Source organism: Mustela erminea, chromosome 7 (genome assembly GCF_009829155.1).
Source record: "Mustela erminea isolate mMusErm1 chromosome 7, mMusErm1.Pri, whole genome shotgun sequence".
Classification (NCBI taxonomy): domain Eukaryota; kingdom Metazoa; phylum Chordata; class Mammalia; order Carnivora; family Mustelidae; genus Mustela; species Mustela erminea.
In genome coordinates this window covers 104,391,108-104,414,631 of record NC_045620.1, presented here as the reverse complement: position 1 = coordinate 104,414,631, position 23,524 = coordinate 104,391,108, and the positions used below count along the sequence as shown (strand labels likewise).

Below are 23,524 nucleotides of genomic sequence, written 5' to 3'. Positions count from 1 at the left end.
CATGCTGTTCTTTAAAAGACTGAACCAGTCAGCAACAAATGAGTTTCCTCACAACTCTGCCAGCACTTTTAAAAGACAGTGTTATTGATGTAAAACTGACATATATAATATTGATGTAAAACTGCATATATTTAAATGGCGCAGCTTCTGTTTTGACACATGCCCTTTGAAACCATCACTGCTGTCAAGATAGGGAACATATTCACTACCTGTTTTATCAGGCCTCTTTGCAATTCCTTCTTCTCCTCTTCTTCATTCCCAAGCAAACACTGACCTATTTTCTGTCACTGTAGTTGACATTTTCTAGACTTCTGTGTAAGTAGAATCATACAATATGTACTTACAAATGTATTTTTTCTTTGATTTGTAACCACCTTTTAAACTAGCTTCCAGTCTTCCTTGTTTTACCCTCTGCTCCAATCTCAGAGGTCCTAGACGTTGGCTGGTTCCAGTTCTTCCACTGCTCACTCAGGATCAGCTTCCACTTGTCCAACTGCTTTCCAGCTTTCAATTTTTTTCCCTAAAAAACTCCTGCGTGAGACTGGGAGCTCTTCAATTTTTGTTGTGAATGTAAACTCGGTGAAGTGCATGCCCAGGAAATGGCCAGACTGATCAAAACGATGCATTTCCACACCATTGTTGGTGTGTCATTTTCTCTGTGCTAGTGGGTTTGTACCTTTAAAAATCACTTTAATGTTATTTTAATGGGGTTTGGGGAAAGAAACAGAATTAGGTGGAAAGAGTCCATATTGCCATCTTTACCTGGAGGCTGAGACTGTTCATATATGAAGCTTGGTTTACTAGAAAGTTCTTCTCTGGCTAGAGATGTCAGAGCATGTGTGAAGCAGTTGCTGGAAGAAAATAAGGTCATTTCTTGTTTGTAATTCACTACATTCAGACTGCCCAATATATTGGTTACATTTGATAGTCAGTAAAAAGTAGTTTTTCCTCCTTCTGTCCTGATGTCCTTCTCTCCTGTCCTCCCTCCTCTCCCTTCTTTTCTCTTTTCCTCCTCCTACTTCAGCAGCTGCTTTGGGGAAATTTCCCAGGAAGTTTCTCTTATCAGGAGGAGAATGGGCCAGCAGTAAGGGAAGAATCTTGCAAGGATAAAAGAGAGGCTGCAGGGGCATCTGGGTGGCTCAGTGGGTTAAAGCCTCTGCCTTCGGCTCAGGTCATGATCCCAGAGTCCTGGGATCGAGCCCTGCGTCGGGTTCTCTGCTCAGCGGGGAACCTGCTTCCTCCTCTCTCTCTCTCTCTGCCTGTCTCTCTGCCTACTTGTGATCTCTGTATGTCAAATAAATAAATAAAATCTTTTTTAAAAAAGAGAGAGAGAGAGAGAGAGGCTGCAGCTCAATTTAGGATAGTGTGAAGGTCACTGAAGATATCTCAGGCATCAGCTAGTTAGGGAATGGATTTCTGCCATTGAAGGGAGGCAGGATGGGAAGAGAGTTAAGGAGGAACCTCTGAGAATTGGGATTTCAGGGTCTGCAGTCAGGAAGAGACTCTAAGGAGGCCTGAGCCTGTAGGGCCTCAGCTGATAAGCAGCCTGAAGTCCAAAGGAGGACTTTTTTCTGTGACTAGGTAGAAAGTTCCTTCCTCACACGGGGAGGCCACATGGCAGATGAGTGACGGGGGCGCATGGAGAGACATCCCTGGGAGAGGTTTGGAAAATAGGTTCAGATAGGGACTGCAAAGTTATTATTGAGGAGTCATTTTCATGCTTAATCTTAGAGAATAGAATCCAAGGTCACCTGAGAGTGGAGGAGGATGGTAGGAAGAAGGATAACTGGGGCTTACGTGTGCGAGAGCTGTGGAGTCACTGCTTCGCTGTCTCTCAGAGACTCTGCTGAGGTCACTATGAAGACAAGAGATTCTCAGCCTTGGTGTGTGGTATTAACTGAGGGAACCTTATTATTAGCATTCACTTCCTTCTCTTTTGATGAAGTTTAGAGGTCACCATTTCCTCTTGCAAAGTAAGTTCCACAAATATTCCATTTCCAGTGTTAGAAATAGCAATACATCAAGATGATTGCATACTCCCTGTTCTGGGGGAATTCCCAAGGAGGGGGAGGCAGAGTTCTGAGGCAGTGAATTCAGAGTGATTACTCAGTGGTAGCACCAGCAGCAGCAGGGACCAGAATTTCCCCACACGTGTCTCCGGCTCTCATCTGCCACCTCAATCTCTAAGTATTTCTACTGACAGAAAAGAAAATATCTGTGGATGAAAGAATTCATTTTTCAGACAGGCCTCCACTCAATGTTTGCTTAGAGGCCTGTCTTACTTTTCTCTTAGGTGGCAGATGCAAAGGTCCCTGATGTTGGGAGAGAGAAATGTGTGGGTATGTACACTTGAGTTCCATCCACTTGCAACAGGAGACAGAGACGAATGTCAAGTGTGTTGACATTCTGCAGACTGTACTCAGTCTCATCCTGCCACTTCCGATGAGTTGGCAAGGAATGTAAATTGTTTTGGGCTGTCCTTCCCCTCTTTGGGGCAGATGATCCAAAGCTTACTTTCTATGGATGGAGGGTCAGTGGTCAAATGTGGGTGATGCAGCCGTGCTGAAAACTCCAGAGAGTTACATGCCAGGAACTCATATGTCATTCATCTTTTTTTGTTCATGGGAACTGTGGTATCAGGTCTGAAGTTAAGGGCTTCCTACCATCTCTAGGGGAACAAAATTCCCATACCAATCTGAGATGCTTCCATTAGAGACTTTTCTTTTCTTTCTTTCTTTTTTTTTTTTTTTTTGGATTGATGTGTTATTCTCAGATAATTTGCTGTTTTTTTTTTTTTAAGATTTTATTTATTTATTTGACAGACGGAGATCACAAGTAGGCAGAGAAGCAGGCAGAGAAAGGAGGAAGCAGGCTCTGCTGAGCAGAGATCCCAATTCCGATTCCAGGCTTGATCCCAGGACCCTGGGATCATGACCTGAGCCGAAGGCAGAGGCTTTAACCCACTGAGCCACCCAGGTGCCCCGGTTGTTGTTGTCATTTTTAAAATTCTCATTATAACTGGCCTATTTCACCTGTTTTTTCATTGCCTCCAGGCCATTCCAGGACCGCCATCTGAACACTCATCATCTCAATAACTAAGGATATAAAGCGCTTAAGAGAGGAATAAAGATTAGTACTGGTTTCTTCTAGGAAAAGGGCCTGGAGGAAGCAGAAATAAGAAGGGAATGGGCAAAGATGAATTTGCTTTTTATAAAATAGCAAAGTTCGATAAAAAATAGGGCATTAGTGCCATTTGTTTTTATTTTATTTTGTTTATTATTATTATTATTCTATTTGACAGAGAGAGAGAGAGAGAGAGAGCACGCACAAGTAGGCAGAATGGCAGGCAGAGGGAGAGGGAGAGGCAGGTTCTCCACTGAGCAGGGAGCCCGATGTGGGGCTCAATCCCAGGATCTTGACCTGAGCCAAAGGCAGCCACTTAATCGACTGAACTCCCAGGTGCCTCTATTTTATTTTACTTTTAAAAAGATTTTATTTATTTATTTATCACACACAGAGAGGTAGAGGAATCACAAGCAGGGGAGGCAGCAGGCAGAGGGAGAAGCAGGGTTCCCCACTGAGCAGGGAGCCAGATGAGGGAGCCATGGCTAGTGAGGGAGGTGAGACTGGTGTTTGGAAGAAACAGAATGCCACAGTACAGTTTGGATTTAATTCTGGGGGCAGGAAGGCCCTGGTTATCCCCCCTCCCTATGACCTGGCTGGAAGATAACGGGTTTGTGGAATGTCTGCCACCATTCCTTCCCTCTTAAGAAGAAAAAGAAGACTGAGGCACAGAGAAGGGCAATGACTTGTTCCAATAGCACCATGATTTGGCACAAAACAAGGACCAAACCTCATACCCAAGCATGCTGACTTACTCCCTTCATTGCGAACACATCTACTTTAGCCCACTGTGGACTGTCTTGAGGTTGATACTATTCACCATTATAAGGGCTTCAGCTGCCTTCATGTGAAAAAAAAAGAGTTTCAGCTTCCCCCCCACCTCCCCTACCCCCCAAAATGGCCAGTGTTAACCATCAGGCACAGAGGTAAGAACCCTAGGCTGGGATTCTTGGGGTTTAGTCATACTTGTAATCAACTATTTAAACTTCTCCAGTATCTCTTCCCACTTATAAAAATGAACTCCTTTGAACCAGATGGCATCTAAGGTCCTTGCTAGTTATGAAAACAAATGGTATTGGGACGCCTGGGTGGCTCAGTCCGTTAAGTGTCTACCTTTGGCTTGGGTCATGATCCCAGGATCCTGGGATCATGTCCCGCATCTGGTTCTCTCTTTTTTCTCCTCCAGAGCCCGTACCCGCACAGCTGTCTCCACACCAGAGGCCCTACGTCAGCAAGTCCAGGAGGGAGCCCACACACAATAGCTGTTTATCTCTCTGGCTGACGAGGTCTTGGAATACTTGTTTCCAACATTCGGTACCCTGAGAGATGTATAAATCCTGTTCCTTGACCACAAAAGGAAACAAGCAGACTCTGGCTGGGGGTTGGGAGTGAGGTTGGGAGTGAGGGGGGCAGGGAGGAGAACAGCGATGAGGTTCAGGAAAGTTTTCCTAAAAGAAGTGGAATTTAAGCTAGACCCTGAAAAATGAGCATTTCTATTAATGGACATGGGGCAGGTGAAGCAGAAGTAAAGAAAATAAAGAGGGCCCCTCTGCTCACATCTGACTCTGTCCCCTGCATTTCCCCCTCTCTTTATTTTCTTTACTTCTCTTTCACCGGCCCCATGTCCAGGTGTGGAAATAGCTATGCAGGTACGGGCCCTGGAGGAGAGAAAACAGAGAACCTTAAAAAATGTGGTGTGGACTGTGTGTACTTTTCATGGGGTTCGTGGGAATAAGCAGAGAATCAGAATCATTTTAGAATTGCTTTTCTGTTGCTAAAGTGTATGGATGTGTGTGGGGGTGTGTGGTGGTCGCTTCCCTTCTCAGTGCTGAGACTTAGCAACATAGTTGCCCATCAACAAGGTTTCAAATGGACTGTTAATGTGCTGGATAGGAGTAAGGATGGCCAGCTTCATAAAGACTACTTGGGAGGAACCTCTCTCCATGGTCTTCTGAGTTGAGAGCCCTGATGGCAGACTAACTTCCTTAAGTCAATTAATTTTGGGGGGGGGGGTCATTTAAGAGTTGCTTGTGTGCATAGGAAAGACATTTATAGTTATTGGAGCCCTAAACTGAGCTGATTAATTTTACTACAATTATGCATTTCAAAAAACCCAAAACTTCCTTAACATTTTAAGTTCAATTTACAAATCTTGCTGTTCTGTTTATAAAGCTAGTTTTGGGTTTAACAATGAGAAGAGCCACTTCACTTTTTAAGTTTATGCTCAGTTATTTTATTGCTTAACCTATGAATTCTCCCTAAATATTTGACTCTCTTATCTACCACATTTAATTGAGTTCCCTTAATTATTATAAGTTAAAATTTAATATATCTACAAATTTAATATATATTTCTTTCAAACATTTCAATTGTCTGCCAAGGCAGACTTAAAAATCTAGTAAGCAAAATCTTTCCAAGTATGTAAGTAATTTCCTGTAACTCCAAAAAGAGCAGATGGAAAAAAAATGTAGTTAATCAGGCTATTAAAAGTGAAATAAATTTTAGAAACATAAGCAAATTGTTTTCCACCCTTCGAATTAAAATCAGAAATCTAATATCAATTACACATTGCAAATTGAAATTATAAAGATAATATCTCAGATTCTTTAATGTTTCAGTTTCTTTAATTGTTTAAAACTCCTTAAATAATGAAGACTGATTACCAGGATAATCTTAAAACATTTCTGTAAACACAAAATTGTTGAAGCTGTGGGCTCATTTACATCATCAACTCCATGCTTTTTTTTTTCTTAAATATTTTCCTGGAGTTGTAAAACCACTTAATACAGGGGCACAGATCACAGATTAATCATCCGACATAGTTCCTAGGCCAAAGATTCTGACCCTGAGTTTCCTGGGTCAAAGATTCAGGAACCTGGTGTGAGCCATTGGCTTGAGAATGTGAGACTGTCATTGGTCTCTTCTTGGGTAACTTGATGCAAACCACAGTCAATTTTTTTTTATTAATTTATAATGTATTATTTGCTTTAGGGGTACAGGTCTGTGAATCATCAGGCATACACAATTCACAGCACTCACCATAGCACATACCCTCCCCAATGTCCATAACCCAGTCACCCTATCACTACCTCCCCACCCCCCAGCAACCCTCAGTTTGTTTCCTGAGATTAAGAGTCTTTTATGGTTTGTCTCCCTCCCCAGTCCCTTCTTGTTTCATTTTTTCCCACTGCTTTACCTCTCAAATTCCTCATATCAGAGAGATCCTATGATAATTGTCTTTCTCTAATTGACTTATTTTGCTTAGCATAATAACCTCTGGTTTCATCCACATTTGTTGCAAATGCAAGATTTCTCTTTTTTTTTGATTGGCTGCATAGTATTCCATTGTATATATATGCCACATCTTTAATGTTTTGAATGTTTATCCATTCATCTGTTGATGGATATCTAGGTTCTTTCCAAAATTTGGCTGTTGTGGACAAGACTGCTATAAACACTGGGGTGCACGTTCTCCTTCGGATCACTACATTTATATCTTTAGTGTAAATACCAAGTAGTGAGATTGCATAAGGTAGCTCTATTTTCAACTTTTTGAGGAACATCCATGTGTTTACCGACAGTGTAGGAGGGTTCCCCTTTTTCCCCATCCTCGCCAACACCTGTCATTTCCTGACTGGTTAATTTTAGCCATTCTGACTGGTGTGAGGTGGTATCTCACTGTGGTTTTGATTTGTATTTCCCTGATGCTGAGTGATGTTGAGCACTTTTTCATGTGTCTGTTGGCCATCTGGATGTCTTTGCAGAAATGTCTGTTCATGTCTTCTGCCCATTTCTTGATTGGATTATTTGCTCTTTAGGTGTTGAGTTTGTAAGTTCTTTATAGATTTTGGATACCTTTATCTGATATGTCATTTGCAAATATCTTCTCCCATTATGACAGTTGTCTTTTGGTTTTGTTGACTGTTTCCTTTGCTGAGCAAAAGCTTTTGATCTTGATGAAGTCCCAATAGTTCATTTTTGCCCTTGCTTCCCTTGCCTTTGGTGAAGTTTCTAGGAAGAAGTTGCTGTGGCTGAGGTTGAAGAGGTTGCTACCTGTGTTCTCCTCAAGGATTTTGATGGATTCCTATCTCACATTGAGATCTTTCATCCACTTTGAGCCTATTTTTATGTGTAGTGTAAGGTCCAATTTCATTTTTCTGCATGTGGCTGTCCAATTTTCCTAACACCATTGAGTTGAAGAGACCGTCTTTTTTCCATTGGACAGTCTTTCCTGCTTTGTTGAAGATTAGTTAACCATAGAGTTGAGGTCCATTTCTGGGCCCTCTGTTCTGTTCCATTGATCTATGTGTCTGTTTTTGTGCCAGTACCATACTGTCTTGATGATTACAGCTTTGTGATAGGGCTTGTAGTCTGAAATTGTGATGCCGCCATCAATGCCGCCACAATTGGTTTTCTTTCTCAACATTCTTCTGGCTATTTGGGGGTCTTTCCTGATTCCATATAAATTTTAGCATTATTTATTCCATTTCTTTGAAAAAATTGATGGTATTTTGATAGGGATGGCATTAAATGTGTAGATTGCTTTAGGTGGCATAGACATTTTCACAATATTTGTTCTTCCAATCCATGACCAGGGAACATTTTCCCATTTCTTAACCACAGTCAATTCTTAGGGTCACTTCTTTGAGTTGGGGCCAGACTGATAAATCAGTGGGAATTAGTTTCACAACTAAGCTCCATGGACATCTTTCAAATGTCTTCATGCCCAATTTTTATCTTAACTGCTTTCAGCTTTCCCCACCTCATATAGATAGATTAAATCTTGCCCCTTATCTGGATCCTAATTAATATCTTTTATTGCTTTATCAGCTAATTTCTAATTTCTTTAGTACCTGACTTTTTCCTGAATGTTTGCTGATGACTACAATTCTGTACTCATTATGATTAATGGGTGCTTTAAAATCTCAGCATTCTTATGCATTTATTGCCTGAGATGGCCTAAATTCTTATGCATTTAATACCTGTAATAGCCACTGCTCACAGGTGCCATGTGATAATGAGTAGGAGGGAGATGCCTCTCAGACTCTTCTCGAATCCAGTAGGACCTTAAAGGAGTTGAAGCTAAGGCACAACATTTGGGGTTTGACAGAGGATGACTCCAAGAGAATGTGCCAGTGGCTAGGGAAGCTCAACCTGTTTGGTCTGAGAGTAAGAGCTGGGCAGTGAAAATGGTCCTGCTTAGGGCGCTAGGGGAGGAGAACCCAGTCTGGGTAGGAATAACAGCCACAAGCCCCTGAGTAGATAGCATGACTGAGCATACTCTGTACCATCTTATTCAGAAGAGAGGTGTAGTTAGGAAGGAGTTGCTTTGTGTTTTTACCCCAGATATTACTGACCAACTTGCATCTGTATCCATGTACATCACCTCCCTTTATCTTCTTCCCTATGGCCTACTATAGGCTTTGGCTCCTGTTATCCTTCTTTTTCACTCTTACATCATTTTTCTCTCTCCTTTGTCATTTATCTCTTTCCTTCTCACTGATTGATTATATGAACCTACCAATGTATTATAACAACTCCCAACTTAAATGTAAACATCCTCTTTTGAGCCCATGGCCCCCTCCAGCTATCACTGCATTTCTCTGCCCCTCTTGCTTCCCCTTTTCTTTTATAGCAAAACTGTTCAAAGGAGTCTTGCCTACTCACTGGTTCCACTTGTTGCCTTTCATTCTCTCCTGAATCAGGTCTGAGAAGGGTTTTGTCCTTAAGCTCTGTCCTCACTTTTGTTTTTGCCTTCACAGTCTCTTTCTCACCAAATCTGAAGTCCAGGCTCTCAGGTCCTTGACCTTTTGGTATTGTTGGACCTGGTGGACCTCCTTCTGCTTTACCCTCTCTCTCCTGTTGTCCTTTCCCCTCCATTATATCTTCCCTCACCTCACTGGTTACTCCTCAATCTCCTTTGATGGCTCTATTTCTTCCTTTCAACCCCTCTACATTGTTATACTCAGGACACAGTCTTTGGCTGTTCTCTTTTCTAGCAACTCACTCTTGTTAGGTAGCGTCAGGTGACCTATGGCAGCATATGCTTTCTAATCCCAGTTACTCCTGAAACTGAATCTCAAGGGAGATTTGGATTTTCTATTCTCATGGCTAATAGGTATCTCAAATACAACTTGGCTAAAACAGAACTTCTGGTTCACCCAATCCCCCACAAACAGGATACCTGCTGCTTCCCAAGGCTTTCCTATTCCTTAAATACCCCCCATTTACCCACTTACTCAGCTTTCAAACCTGTGAGTCCTCCTTGACTTCTCTTTTCCTCCTCTCCTACATTTATTCCATCAGCTAGTTCTGTTGTCTCTATGCCCAGAATATATCCCCCACCACCTATTACCCTTGTTCAAGATAGTGCTATTTCCTGTGTAGTCCATTGCTACAGCCTCCTAACTAGCCTGTTTGCTTCCACTTTTGTCATCCTCTCTTCCTGTCCCCTGGGTCCATTCTTCACACAACAGCAAGAGTGATAAAAAAAAATATCAGGACATCATCCCTCCCATGTTTAAGAACTCTGTTGGTTTTGTATGACACACTAAGTCCCAACTCCTTATAGAGACCAGACCCTTGCCTTGAATCACATCTACTAGAGCTGATTACCTAAACTTGCCCCTACCTGGCATTATTACAGAGGAAGAAAAAAGGTCAGAAGGAAGAGTGGGGCCAAGCCTCCCACTCCAATCTTCTCCCCCTCACAATGCAACAGAGCTCCATTAGGTCTTGTCACTCTAGTCACCTGGCATCCTGACATTAGCTTTGGTCATTCTTGGCTTTCATCCAGTCCAATAAATAGCACCAGGGCAGACAGCCACATGAGTAACAGAAAGAAGGCCAGACTGACCTTCACTTCCCATTGTACATTTGCCCTTTACCTACTCATCAAGAAAGATGAGAATACCAGTCTTCCCACACTTTCCTAACCTTAGGAAGTTAGATTGCCCTAGGGTATCAGAGCCCCTGGGACACCAAACAAAGGGAATATCAGTGTTCAGTGAGGGACTCTAAGGGCTTTTGCAGCTCCGATGATTTCCATTTCTTTACATTTTTCTTTTCTTCCCTTCTTTCTTTCTTTCTTTTTTTTTTTTTTTTAAAAAGATTTTATTTATTTACTTGTCAAAGAGAGAGAGACAGAGAGAGAACAAAGAGGGGGAGTGGCAGGCATAGGGAGAAGCAGACTCCCTGCTGGGCAAGGAGTCCAATAAGGGACTCCATCCCAGGACCCTGGGACCACCACCTGAGCCAAAGGCAGACACCCAGCTGACTGAGACACCCAGCACTCCATGATTTCCATTTCGTAACTTCCAACAAAACTGTAGAATAACCTTAGTAAGTTGTAGATTAATAAGTCATTAAACATAATTTTTGATGATAGATGACTATGTAATTTTGGCAAGTAGCTTAGAAGGATTTCAAAGAATTGTATGACATTTCTGCAGTAAAATTCCTTTCATTCTTATGTATTACTTATATGTACATGTTTTCCCACTACTTACCCTTCAAAAAAAAAAAAAAAAAAAAAGAAACAAACCAAAAACAAAATAAGAATAGGATCAATGTTGAACAGGATCACTCTAATTTTGAGTAACATATAAGTATATGAAATAATGTTTTTAAAAGCTTGGTCTCTGAGCCTGGGTGGCTCAGTTGGTTAAGCATCTGACTCTTGATTTCAGCTCAGGTCATGATCTCAGGGTTGTGAGATCAAGCCCTACACCCGGTGCAGCACTGGGCGTGAAGTCTGCTTAAGTTTCTCTCTCTTCCTCTCCCTCTCTGCCCTTCTCCCCCCGCAAAAAAGCTTGGTCTCATCAAGGTATATTGTTAATAATTAATATTCATAATATATTATGTTTAATTTATTCGTTATTTTGATTGGTTGTGTAGTAACAATAATTGTAATGATGACTCAATCTAGAGGAATTTTGAAAAAAATTTAACATTCTGTGATTACATAAAAAATTTTTTAAAAAAAGATTTTATTAATTTATTTGACAGAGGGAGAGAGATCACAAGTAGGCAGAGAGAGAGGAAGGGAAGCAGGCCTCCTGCTGAGCAGAGAGTCTGATGCGGGGCTCGATCCCAGGACCCTGGGATCATGACCTGAGCCGAAGGCAGAGGCTTTAACCCACTGAGCCACCCAGGTGCCCCAAAATAAATATTTTTAAAGATTAAGTTTTGATTGAACATGTTTTTATTGTTGCAAAGAAGTATCATGGAATGATCAGTAAAATGCTTTTAAGCATAATATGTGTTACATTATGATAAAATTTCATAGGGGAATTGGATGAAAATATCAGTTCAAGAAAAAAAGGAATGTTGTTAATTTTCACCTGTTGAAGAGGAATTTGTTCATGTAATTTTTAGATGGCTGACAGTAAGAAACAGTTACTATGGTATTAGGATTTTGTTGGATATGTTTACAAGTGATGTAACAGTTTTTTTTTAAATGTTAAATTTACAATATTCCAGAAATGATAACATTTGCAATTAACTATTTAAAATTACAAGGGCACCTGGGTGGCTCAGTGGGTTAAGCCTCTGCCTTCAGCTCAGGTCATGATCTTGGGGTCCTGAGATCAAGCCCTGCATCGGACGCTCTGCTCAGTGGGGAGCCTGCTTCTCCCCCTCTCTCTGCCTGCCTCTCTGTCTACTTGTGATCTCTCGGTCTGTGAAATAAATAAATAAAATCTTTTTAAAAAATCACAAAAAAATTTAGATTTTAACCTTAAACATGTATGTTGTCAAAGGGGTGAGGTCAGTTTTTCAAAACTCTCCTAGGTGGTTTATAAACTAAAACATTGGAAGACCAACATTCTACAAGTATTGGGCCCTGGAAGGGTCTTTGGGGAGGGAATTGGACTTGATGCCCTAGAAGTTAGGTTCATGATGGTTGGTGCATCAATAGGACATTACATACTTGGGACCAAAGTCTTATCCCTGTGGCTAGGAGGGCACTGAGGCTCAGCCCCCACACTTGACTTCTCTTCTAGGTGTTCCTGATGTTATATTTTAAAGCCAAATCACAGTGTGTGTAGATGTTCCTATATGTATCTGGATTCCACATATCCCTCTGCCCCAAGGACTCATCCAAACCCAGCCTTCACATACAAATCATGTGGACCCTTTTGGCTACATGCTTCTTCAGGTTGAATGGCAGTGTCAGGATGCTCAGGTGGTGGCTGTGAGGACTCCCTTGGCTCACACTTCTCATCCCTGACAGATGAAGGATGTCATACCTTTTGTTGGCTCTGAGAGCTGATGGGTTTGGGTGCAGGGAGGGGCTAGACAGAAAGAGAAGCATTGATTCTTTCAAACAGCCTATGTGGAAGCTCTCATCAAGAAAGGGAGTGGCTGGCTGCCTAGTATTCCATTGTGCATATATACCACATCTTCTTTATCCATTCATCTGTTGATGGAAATCTAGGTTCTTTCCATAGTTTGGCTATTGTAGACATTGCTGATATAAACATTTGGGTGCATGTGCCCCTTCGGATCACTACGTTTGTATCTTTAGGGTAAATACCCAGTAGTGCAATTGCTGGGTCATAGGGTAGTTCTATTTTCAACATTTTGAGGAACGTCCATGCTGTTTTCCAGAGTGGTTGCACCAGCTTGCATTCCCACCAACAGTGGAGGAGGGTTCCCCTTTCTCCGCATCCTCGCCAGCATCTGTCATTTCCTGACTTGTTAATTTTAGCCATTCTGATTGGTGTGAGGTGATATCTCATTGTGGTTTTGATTTGGATTTCCCTGATGCCAACTGATATGGAGCACTTTTTCATGTGTCTGTTGGCCATCTGGATGTCTTCTTTGCAGAAATGTCTGTTCATGTCTTCTGCCCATTTCTTGATTGGATTATTTGGTCTTTGGGTGTTGAGTTTGCTAAGTTCTTTATAGATTTTGGACACTAGCCCTTTATCTGATATGTCATTTGCAAATATCTTCTCCCATTCTGTCAGTTGTCTTTTGGTTTTGTTAACTGTTTCCTTTGCTGTGCAAAAGCTTTTGATCTTGATAAAATCCCAATAGTACATTTTTGCCCTTGCTTCCCTTGCCTTTGGCAATGTTCCTAGGAAGATGTTGCTGTGGCTGAGGTCGAAGAGGTTGCTGCCTGTGTTCTCCTCACGGATTTTCAAAAGAAATGAAATCTTGCCATTTGCGACGACGTGGATGGAACTGGAGGGTATCATGCTTAGCGAAATAAGTCAAACGGAGAAAGACAACTATCATATGATCTCCCTGATATAAGGAAGTGGAGATGCAACATGGGGGGTTAAGGGGGTAGGAGAAGAATGAATGAAACAAGATGGGATTGGGAGGTAGACAAACCATAAGTGACTCTTAATCTCACAAAACAAACTGAGGGTTGCTGGGGGGAGAGGGTTTGGGAGAAGGGGGGTGTGGTTATGGACATTGGGGAGGGTATGTGCTATGGTGAGTGCTGTGAAGTGTGTAAACCTGGCGATTCACAGACCTATACCCCTGGGGATAAAAATATATTATATGTTTATAAAAAATTAAAAATTAAAAAAAAAGAAAGGGAGTGTCTGAATACCAGGAACACCTTGGTCCCCAGAGGGCCCCTCTTACCCAAAGATAGGCTTTACTTGGACCCATCTATCTCCAGCTGCCCTATTTGCCAGAAAGTGCGATGTTCTCAGAAGAAAGGAGGTCCCTGTTTTGAGAGAGCTGCCTAGAGCCCTGGAACCATCCTTGCTCCTCCCAGACCTTCCTTTCCTGGTCATGTACTTCATTTTATGGTTTTATGACTTGCTTTCCAAGAGGGATTTTAATTTTCATGATTTTTTGTGTAAGCAAACAATCATACAAATAAGAATCACCTTACACCAGTTAGAATGGCTAAAATTAGCAAGACAGGAAACAACATGTGTTGGAGGGGATGTGGAGAAAGGGGAACCTTCTTCCACTGTTGGTGGGAATGCAAGTTGGTACAGCCTCTTTGGAGAACAGTGTGGAGATTCCTCAAGAAATTAAAAATAGAACTTCCCTATGACCCTGCAATTGTACTACTGGGTATTTACCCCAAAGATACAGATGTAGTGAAAAGAAGGGCCATCTGTACCCCAATGTTTATAGCAGCAATGGCCATGGTCGCCAAACTGTGGAAAGAACCAAGATGCCCTTCAACGGACGAATGGATAAGGAAGATGTGGTCCATATACACTATGGAGTATTATGCCTCCATCAGAAAGGACGAATACCCAACTTCTGTAGCAACATGGATGGGACTGGGGGACATTATGCTGAGTGACATAAGTCAAGCAGAAAGAGTCAATTATCATATGGTTTCACTTATTTGTGGAGCATAACAAATAGCATGGAGGACATGGGGAGATAGAGAGGAGAAGGGAGTTTGGGGAAACTGGAAGGGGAGGTGAACCATGAGAGACTATGGACTCTGAAAAACAATCTGAGGGGTTTGAAGGGGCAAGGGGTGGGAGGTTGGGGGAACCAGGTGATGGGTATTATAGAGGGCACGGATTGCATGGAGCACTGGGTGTGGTACAAAAACAATGAATACTGTTATGCTGAAAATAAATAAAAAAAATTTAAAAAAAAAGAAAAAGAAAAACATTGCTTCAGGACTTCCCGGGGTGGGGGGGAACCTAATCACTTGTCTTGTGTCCAAATGTCAATTTAGGAGCCAGAATGTGGTTAAGATGTGATGGAACTGGGAGGAGACTCTGACTATGGTCCCATACCCCTGGGTGGGCTTCACACCAGTTCTCTAGGTCATTGTCACCCTGGCTTCCAGTTGAATCGGATGTTTGTGGATAATTCAGCAAGGCTGCACAGGGGGATAGGAATGGGGCAGAGAGGAAATCTGTACAGAAGACACTCTGACTTATGCTTCCGTCATTGACCATGACGGAGCAGCAACCCACCCCAACCTGTCTTTCAGACTAGATGTGCTCCCACATATCGTTGCATCATTTGCTTTTCCCCCAGCAGATACTGGCTTACTCCAGCCCAAGCATATAGGATAAGCCGTATCCTAACCCTATGGACTCAAATTTATGTGCACTTGCCTCCTACTCTCCAGGTATATGGGATCTCCTTGAAAGCTGGTAGGAGCTGTGATGATATGGTATGTTTCCTACTGGAGGTTACAAATATGTCTTCCCTAGATTGTTTTTGTGTTTTGACTTTGCTTCTGGTGACTTCTGCAATTTTGGAAAGTTTACTCCTTACATCATTTATTATTCACTTTTTATTTAAAAATTTTAAAAGATTTTTAATTTATTTGAGAGAGAGAGAGAGAGAGAGAGAGAAAGCATGAGAGGGGAGAAGTCAGTAGCAGAAGCAGACTCCCTGCTGAGCAAGGAGCCCAAAACGGGACTTGATCCCAGTACTCCAGGATCATGGCCTGTGCCAAAGGCAGTTGTTTAACCAACTGAATGATCCAGGTGCCCCTTATTATTCATTTTTTTGCTCCATACTTTTGATCACACTGGTCCCAGTACTAAGAGAACCCTTTCCCTTCTTTGTGCGGAACTCCTGCTCATTCTTTTTTTTTTTTCTTTTAAAGATTTTATTTATTTATTTGACAGACAGAGATCGCAAGTAGGCAGAGAAGCAGGCAGAGAGATAGGAGGAAGGAGGTTCCCCGCTGAGCAGAGAGCCCCATGCGGGGCTCGATCTCAGGACCCTGGGATCATGACCTGAGCTGAAGGCAGAGGCTTTAACCCACTGAGCCACCCAGGTGCCCCACTCCTGCTCATTCTTTCCGGTCTGACTCATGCTGTCCTCCTTGACCATCTGTCCTTCACAGTAGATGTTGTCCTCCTGGCTGCTTCTTTCATGCTTTAACTTACCTCTGTTTGTCACGTTGCCTTATTTTTACTTCTATTTATCTGCCTCTCCTATCTAACTAGGAATGCCTTACCTATCTTGTTTCTGTACTCCCAGCTCCTAGTACATAGGATTTACTTAATAAACGTTTGTTGAATAAATGAGTAGAGAAATTGTTGACAGTGGTTACTCCCAACACTTCCTGCCTTACTTCAGCTGATCCCATTTTTCAGATGAAACTTGTGGACCAAATATCCTTTTGAGGAGAAACAGAAATGAATGGGTGGGATAGGTAGGTTTGTCTTTGCTGGTTAGTGATGTTCCTAGATATTTTGCCATGCTCAGTGATGAGGAGTGGGCTTCCAGTTTCCCAAGGCGAATTCTCATGGCCCCATTTATCTTTACTCTTCTGTGTCAGATTCAAGAAAAGGCAATTACCACATGGGCAAAAAGAGTTTTTTTTTCAGTGAAGTTTATTTCAGAATCATTGAAGCAGTGTGATTATACTTAATCATTCATAAATATTCCTGTTCAAACAATCTGAGCTTATATGTTTTTCAGTTTTGGTGAAAGGACTTGATAGAAAGATGGCACATTAGTGCAAATTAAATTCATTTCATAGCTCTTGAAGAGTGGGCTCTTTCACAGACACTGATGCTTCTTGTCCCTCTTGACTTAAATAGAATAATCCAACAATAAATAAATAAATAAATAAATAGTTAAGTGGTTTTTCATCAGAAGCTGGGCTTAAAGGACAGAGGATTTCTTGGCACCTAACACATAACGGCCTCTGCCAGGCTGGCTTCGAGTGAGCAGAAATGATGAGAGGGACCTGACTCAGCAGAGGGGGGCTGAGGATTGGCCCTGAGAAGAGCGGGCTATTCCACCTGGTTGGTAGGCAGGAGATCTTATTAGCAGTGATTCAGGGAAGGCAGCTGTGCACTGATTAGAGAGTGAAATTCAGCTTGAGGTCACGTTTAAACCCTTCTATTCCCTTTCCACCAGCACTAAGAGTTACTCAGCACTTGTGGACTCTCTGGGTACAGGTCTCTAGGAAGAGAGTTCCATGGTGAAGTCAGTTATGTCGTGACCACCTCTGCTATTTCCCAGGAAGACAGGCATTGCTTCTGCCTGAGAGGTGCTGATGTACCAGTTGGGAAACTGGGAAGACTCAAATTCCACCTTTTTCTTGATTTCTGTCTTGTTGAAGACAAATCGCTTTTCCATCCTCTTCCTTGGGTAAACTTTGGGGTCTAACATCTGCAAAAACAAAAACAAAAACAAAAACAAAACATAAATAAGAATTTTTATGAGGGAAGAGACAAAGACACTCTAGTGAAGTTATTCTCTAGTTCAGTGAGAGGAAACTGATGTGGCATAGGACCAGGATCCAGATTCCTGATTTACCTTGGTGACCCCAAATTTCTGTGTAGTGACTGAAAGAACTCTTACTCTTTTCTGAAACTTAATATCAAATGGCAGGGAGCATAATATAGGTGGAGATTTTATTAAAAAGTGAAAATTGGATTAAAACTTTAGGAGTCGCTAGTTTCTAAGGACTTTTGCTCTATTTTTCCTTATGGCCCTGGCTAGAATGACTTCAATTTAGAAATGAAACTTTTGTTGGGAAAGCTGTTTGGGGGTGGAGTGGGGTGGAGGGTGACTTGGGGAGTGGAGGAGATGATAGGTGACAGCTCCCTTGAATGGATTAACTTCCCAAAGTGTCATTTATCAATTGGAATAACCTTAACAATGTTATAATCCTTCTAACCCTAACATTGTATCATCTATTGGGTGGTAGCAATGGCAGGATGTAATAATATCAGCAAAATGACTTAATTTTTTGTGGTGGGAGTAAAAGTTATATGCATCTAACAATTAAACTTATTTACATTTATGCAAAATTATCAAGTATTTTACTCCCAAATTTCCTGGGCAGAGAAAGGGTCGTTGTCTTGGAAGTGAGTGAGGCCTAAGAGTGTTTGAGAAGAGCCCCGGGGAGCCTTCAGCCCCTGGTACTCACCTCCAGCTGCAAGGTGGGCTTCCCATCTTTCATCACACAGGACAGGTACAGATTCTTTTCCTTGATGCACAAGGCCACAGGTATCTTGGTATTATCTTCATCCTCTTGCACGAAGGTCATGCGGAACACCGCTAGAGAAAGGAAGGGGGCCTTGTGGTCAGGAACACACAGCAGTGCAGGGCTGGCCCAACCACTGGACTCCCAGCCCAGGACTCATACAATTAACACCTGCTGTGGGAGCTGCACTGAGGTTCCCGTGGCCTAACAGATAGGATAACTTGGCTTCCCACAGAAAATAGCAGGCTTAGTTGGTTGTTTCTTTTCTCTAAAGAAGGTCTGGGGGTTTCTTAGAGCCTCATCACCGTGGCAGTGAAGAATTAGGGGATCTAAGTTTTGGAAATGGAAGGAAGCCATTTTAGGCCAGTGGTGTGCCCATCCAAATGAGCAGAACAATTTGATTAACGTGAAAGGCAAGAAAAGAGGTAGATCAGGGCTCCTGAAAGAAAACAGGCACGAATCTGTGTCAGGAACATGGAATAACCAGTGGGAGGAACTTGGAGAGGGGAGGCTTCACTGGGAAAAGTGGCTCCAAATAGACACGCATTTTAATTTTCCTTAGTCATGGCCATCTCATTTGGGGGCCTTTAGGTCATGCTCACAACCCAGTTAGAAAGAAACAGGTTTGTCCTGGCCTGGCTGAGATGCCTCTCCCCAAGGTCAGCAGCCTTGGGGGAGAGAACAGGCTGCTCCTTTCAGCTGCTCCTGTGGCTGTGCTCCTGCATACAGTGTTCAGCCACAGTGGCAAGGTGCCAGGCAGATTTCCACAAGTGATGGGCTCTCTACTTGAAACATCTGCTCGTTACAACAGAGAGAGATAAGTTCCTGCTTGTCAGTAAAACTTCCCTACAAGGAGCCATCTGGTATTGGGCGGGAAGGATGTTAGGGTTAAAGGGGCAGGGTTGGGAATGAGGATGGACACATTATCTGGTTGACACTCTAGTTTCAACTTCAACAACAGGAAAAAGGAACCCACAGGCGTTAGGTCATGTTCATCAAATGACTCCTTTCTAATGGAAGCACTGACATTGTGCTATTATTCAAAGACTTGGCTGGACAATGGTTCTGGGCGTGACGAGCATTCTAATTTCTCTGAGTCTCATCTCTTGCTGAAAAATGAACATTCTAAGGGAATCAACCTGGTGTTATTGCTAGGACCAAAACAAAAAGCTTACATGTTCATTATTAAATGTTTTTTCATTGATGTTCATAATTCGCCTTATTGTTCTACTTTGTTAAAAATGTGGAGAATTAGCAAGCAGCCAGGAGGCCAAGAAAGGAATCCAGATGTGCCCAGTTACCTTGTTGGTTCACACTAGTTCCGTTGAGGTGGAGCGCCCGAAGCTCATACGAGTTATACAGCACAAGGGATTTTTGGTTTATGTCCTGGAATTTGCAGTCCAGGGATCGTGGGGGTGCATCATGAACAAAAGCGTTATCATCACACTTTTCCAAGATGATGGGTTCTGAAATGTGGAGCATATAAGTTGTTAGGAAGAAAATTGGAAGGGCAGTCCAGATGATAGAAGGCAGCAGAATTTGTTTTTTTTGGAGGCTATCCGAGCATGCACAGCCAGAATTTGATTATAACATTGGTGGGGAGAAGCTGGGGTATGTGAGAACACTGGACCTGACACCATGAGATGTGGGTTCGGGCTTGCTGTGGACTAGCAATAGAGCTACTCACATAGGTGGCAATGGCAGTAACACTAGCCCAATGGGGACATCGTGAGACTTGTGGGAGGTAATGCAAACGAGAGCCTAAGACTGGTGGAGTGACTGGCAAATGTTGAGTAGTTATCAAGGTCTGACTTTAAGAATAGTTTCAACTGGGGTGCCTGGGTGGCTCAGTGGGTTAAAGCCTCTGCCTTCAGCTCAGGTCATGATCCCAGGGTCCTGGGATGGAGCCCCATATCGGGCTCTCTGCTTAGCAGGGAGCCTGCTTCCTCCTCTCTCTCTGCCTGCCTCTCTGCCTACTTGTGATCTCTCTCTGTCAAATAAATAAATAAAATCTTAAAAAAAAGAGAATAGTTTCAACTAAAGAGATAATCCATTTAGTGTCTAGGCTTCTCTGTTTTTCTCTCATTACTGGGCCTTCTCCTTTTAAAAGGCTTCAGCTTCAGGGCAGAATAGTTGACTGCTGAGTTATGGACTCTGAGAAACAAATGACCCGAGGTCTCCTGTCTACCCGAGGTTCTCAGTAAATACCTTCTTCAAAGATGCAGTGAAAAACATTCATCAGGTCATCATCCTGGAGGGGCAGTGAGCAGGGTACAGATATCTTCTTCAGCTTCTCCAAAGCCACAATGACTGACACGAAATGGCTCAGACTCTTGTTATGGAGCTGGTGGGAGATGTGAAGCTGGATGCCCTCCTCTTCCAGATAGCTGTTGTTCAGGTCTTGGAAGCAGCACTATGGAGAGACCAAGGAAGAGTGTGTTAAGGTGGTTGGGCCAGAGAACTGCTTTCCCATCAGAGAGGCCAAAGGGGCCTTGGGGATAACTGAGCTTCTAATGCTAAACTCTCCCCTCTCTGAAGCCCAGAGAGGTTTAGTGGTTTGTCCAAGGGCCTGTGGCAAGTTAGAGGCAGACCGAAAACCAGAACTGTGGGCTTTCTGCTGGCATATATGGTATTCTTTTAGAATAAAACCGTCTACCTCATTTATCTTTTTTATACACTGCTCCACCTAGCCATAAATGTATACCTTCTTACCCTCTGTGTCTTTTTGTATCCTTTATGCTCTAACACTGTGTATTTAATTCTTCATGGCAGTGATGAGCACAAGAGTTTCCATTCATCTATGTTCATTTAACAAGTTTTTGATTATTCTCTACAAGGTCTACATTCTGCAAATACTTTAAAAGTGGTTACTATTTGTGAAATATGTTCCCACTTTCCCATTATTCAGGGGGATATAACTGGATGAAGCCTTAAGTGAGGTTGATAATGGTTTGAACTCTCAAAGGACAGTTAAAGAGGCCTCTAAGTGCACAGAGGAAAGCTGAGCGTGACTGTAAGTTCCTGACCAGAGCTGAGGCTCCCAATGAGAGAGAGCCCAGTTGCTGGAAGGAGCAGTGGGGGTAAGGGCCAGACAGAGAAGCCACACCCCACCCAGGGCTGGAGTAAACCAGTGACTGCTTTAAAAACATTTAAAGAAATGTACTTTTTACAAGGGTAGGGACTGGATTATTAGGTTAGGGGAGGCTACCAAGAATTGGAAATAAAAAAAATCAGAGAAAGGTAGCTGCTTGCTAATCTGTCCAAATGACCAGCTAGGTTGATGGTTGTACCACCTTGGAAAGTAATCAGGCCTCATACAGAAGAGGAGACAGCTCAAACATTAAAATGGCACCAAATAAGGTTGAGAGTCAGAAAAACACCCATTTCCAGGGATAAAGTTAGCCACCATTGACAATATTTCAGAATTGAATGTTACAGGATGCCAGGATCTCAAAGATCATCTGGTTCATTCCCCTTATTTTTCAGAGGCCCAGAGGATGAAATGGCTTGCTTAAGATCATCTTTTTGTTTACATAATCTACATCTTATTGTCATAAGCTTTACCCCAGGGAGGAAAAACTATCCTACCTTTAAAGGGGGCAGGCATACATTAGTTCCCAAGGACTTAATTGATGTACATAGGTGGAACCCTCTCCAAAAAAGAAAATCAAATTTGTGTGGAGCCTTGTCTGCCTTCCTAACAAGATGCAGCAAACTTTATGACCACTGCCTTTCCACCTTGCCCTCTGCAAGCATGGTCATCATCACCAAGCCTTAATGAGTGACGTGGCAGTGGTATAGTGACCAAGTCAGCATCCAGTTCCATCTTTGTCTGTCTCAGTAGAAGAGGTAAAAGTCCTTCCATCACAAAATACCATGGAAACAAAGTATCCCAGAGCCTTTTCCTGGAGCCTCTCCCATGTCAGAGTCTCTCTAGGAGTTGTGAGCTAAGCCCATGGTCTCACCTTCATCTTTCCAGGACCATCAGCCTCAAAGAAAAGGTCATTCTCATTGTCACTGTAATGAAAACAGAGAGATTGCTCATGTATGTCTCCCAGACAAGTTTTCTTTTCTTTTAAATTCCCCGAAAACAGTCTTCATTATTAATAGGAAACTGCAAATAGTATGTCCCTTAGAGTTGCTGAAAGCTGCCGGCAGGTTTTGTGGTAATATGCATGGAATGCCATAGGAGGCAGGGCGGGTATCCTGGGTACTCTCTGTTGGATCCTGAGACCGGACTTCCACCCACTTCCCCGCTGAGCTTTTCCTCTCTCTCAAGCCAAACTTTGCCAGGATGTGCCCTGTATTGTGCACTTGGAATCTGTTCTTCCTATTTGCCATTTGCAAGAAGCCCCTGCAGCAGCAACATCTGGAAGGTCTATGGGTCCAAAGGCTGAACTTGCAGTGGGACATCAGTCTTCACACCAGGTTAACTTAGAGCCATGCTTGCCACCAGAAGAGGCATTTTGGAGGACAAATCTGGTCTCCAAGCACAGATAACACTCCACTCTCAAAAGAGGAGCTCTGCTCACACTGCTGGTCTTGGTCTCCCCACTGACCTGTAGCCATAAGACATCACTTCACTGGTGGGTTCAGGTACTCTTGCCATGGCTGCTTCAGAAACCTGTGTAAAGAGGAGAAAATGAGTGACTCCTGCCATGCCAGTCTCCATGGGGGCTGCCTTCATATGTGAGCTCCTCTCAGCACCTGGCACATGGCAGGCACGTAAAGGAACAATCTTTAAGTGAACGAGTGAATGCATGAAAGAGCATTCCTTTGGGTCCGGAGGAAACCAAACCCAAACCCATATTTTTGTTAGATCTGGAGCAGAGACTTTGACCCTGAGCTCTCAGATGTCAGCTGCTACATAAGCAACACACATTCCCACAGCATTTCACAAACCATAGCTATAATATATGTGGCAGGTTTGTGAAAAGCCCAGCTCTCAGGCAGAGAGGAAGGGTGAGGGAGGGAGGATGAGAGACAGAGACAGAGAGACAGAGAGATTCGACTGGAACCTAGTCATAAAGAAGAGGTAATTCAAGTTGTACCTGAGTGATGAAGACTGGCTGGAGTGAATAGAATCCTGGAGTGGACCGCTGTGCCTCAAAGAGCTATGCCATCTGCCAATTTCTACCTCACTTTTATATTCTTTAAAAAGCAGAAGTGGGAGAACTTAAGAATTTCCCCTTTGGCTAACTGATTTCACAACCAAATTAAAAAACAAAGGAGGAGCAGTGGTAATCTGGGGAAGGGGTGTACTGAAATAATTGTCTAGCCCATGGAAAGGCAACGGGTAGTGAATGATGACACATTTTTGCAGATGTGTCATTATGCAAATATATATTGTTTTTCATTTGTGTAACAACTGTTACACAAATGATGTCAGTATTAAAATATAGGATTTTCCTAGGTTAGAGTACTATTTTAATTTAGGGTCTCTGGAACAAAATGGAGGACACACAGATACCTGCATGAACAGGCTCCCTCACTCAT

At 42.7% G+C, this 23,524-nt stretch overlaps 1 protein-coding gene across 1 annotated transcript; it reads right to left on the bottom strand.

Annotated features, from left to right (window-relative positions):
• Nucleotides 1-16,403: 16,403 nt before the first annotated feature.
• On the bottom strand, nt 16,404-23,182 carry IL1B (interleukin 1 beta). Its single transcript, XM_032352749.1, has 7 exons — nt 23,080-23,182; nt 22,588-22,652; nt 21,994-22,045; nt 20,237-20,441; nt 19,330-19,494; nt 17,972-18,102; nt 16,404-17,208 (listed from the first exon to the last, which is right to left on the bottom strand). The coding sequence occupies exons 2-7, from the start codon at nt 22,635-22,637 to the stop codon at nt 16,999-17,001; spliced, it is 813 nt and encodes a 270-aa protein (XP_032208640.1). The 5' UTR covers nt 22,638-22,652; nt 23,080-23,182; the 3' UTR covers nt 16,404-16,998.
• Between the last annotated feature and the right edge of the window lie 342 nt (nt 23,183-23,524).

Bases quoted from the DNA above. Each gene is read 5' to 3' on its own strand.
- IL1B (XM_032352749.1), bottom strand. From the start codon at position 22,637: ATGGCAAGAGTACCTGAACCCACCAGTGAAGTGATGTCTTATGGCTAC. The intron at 20,442-21,993 runs GTGAGACCATGG...GTCTCTCCATAG, and splicing joins ATGGTCCTGGAAAGATGAAG to TGCTGCTTCCAAGACCTGAA. The intron at 19,495-20,236 runs GTATTTACTGAG...TCCACATTTCAG, and splicing joins TCACTGCATCTTTGAAGAAG to AACCCATCATCTTGGAAAAG.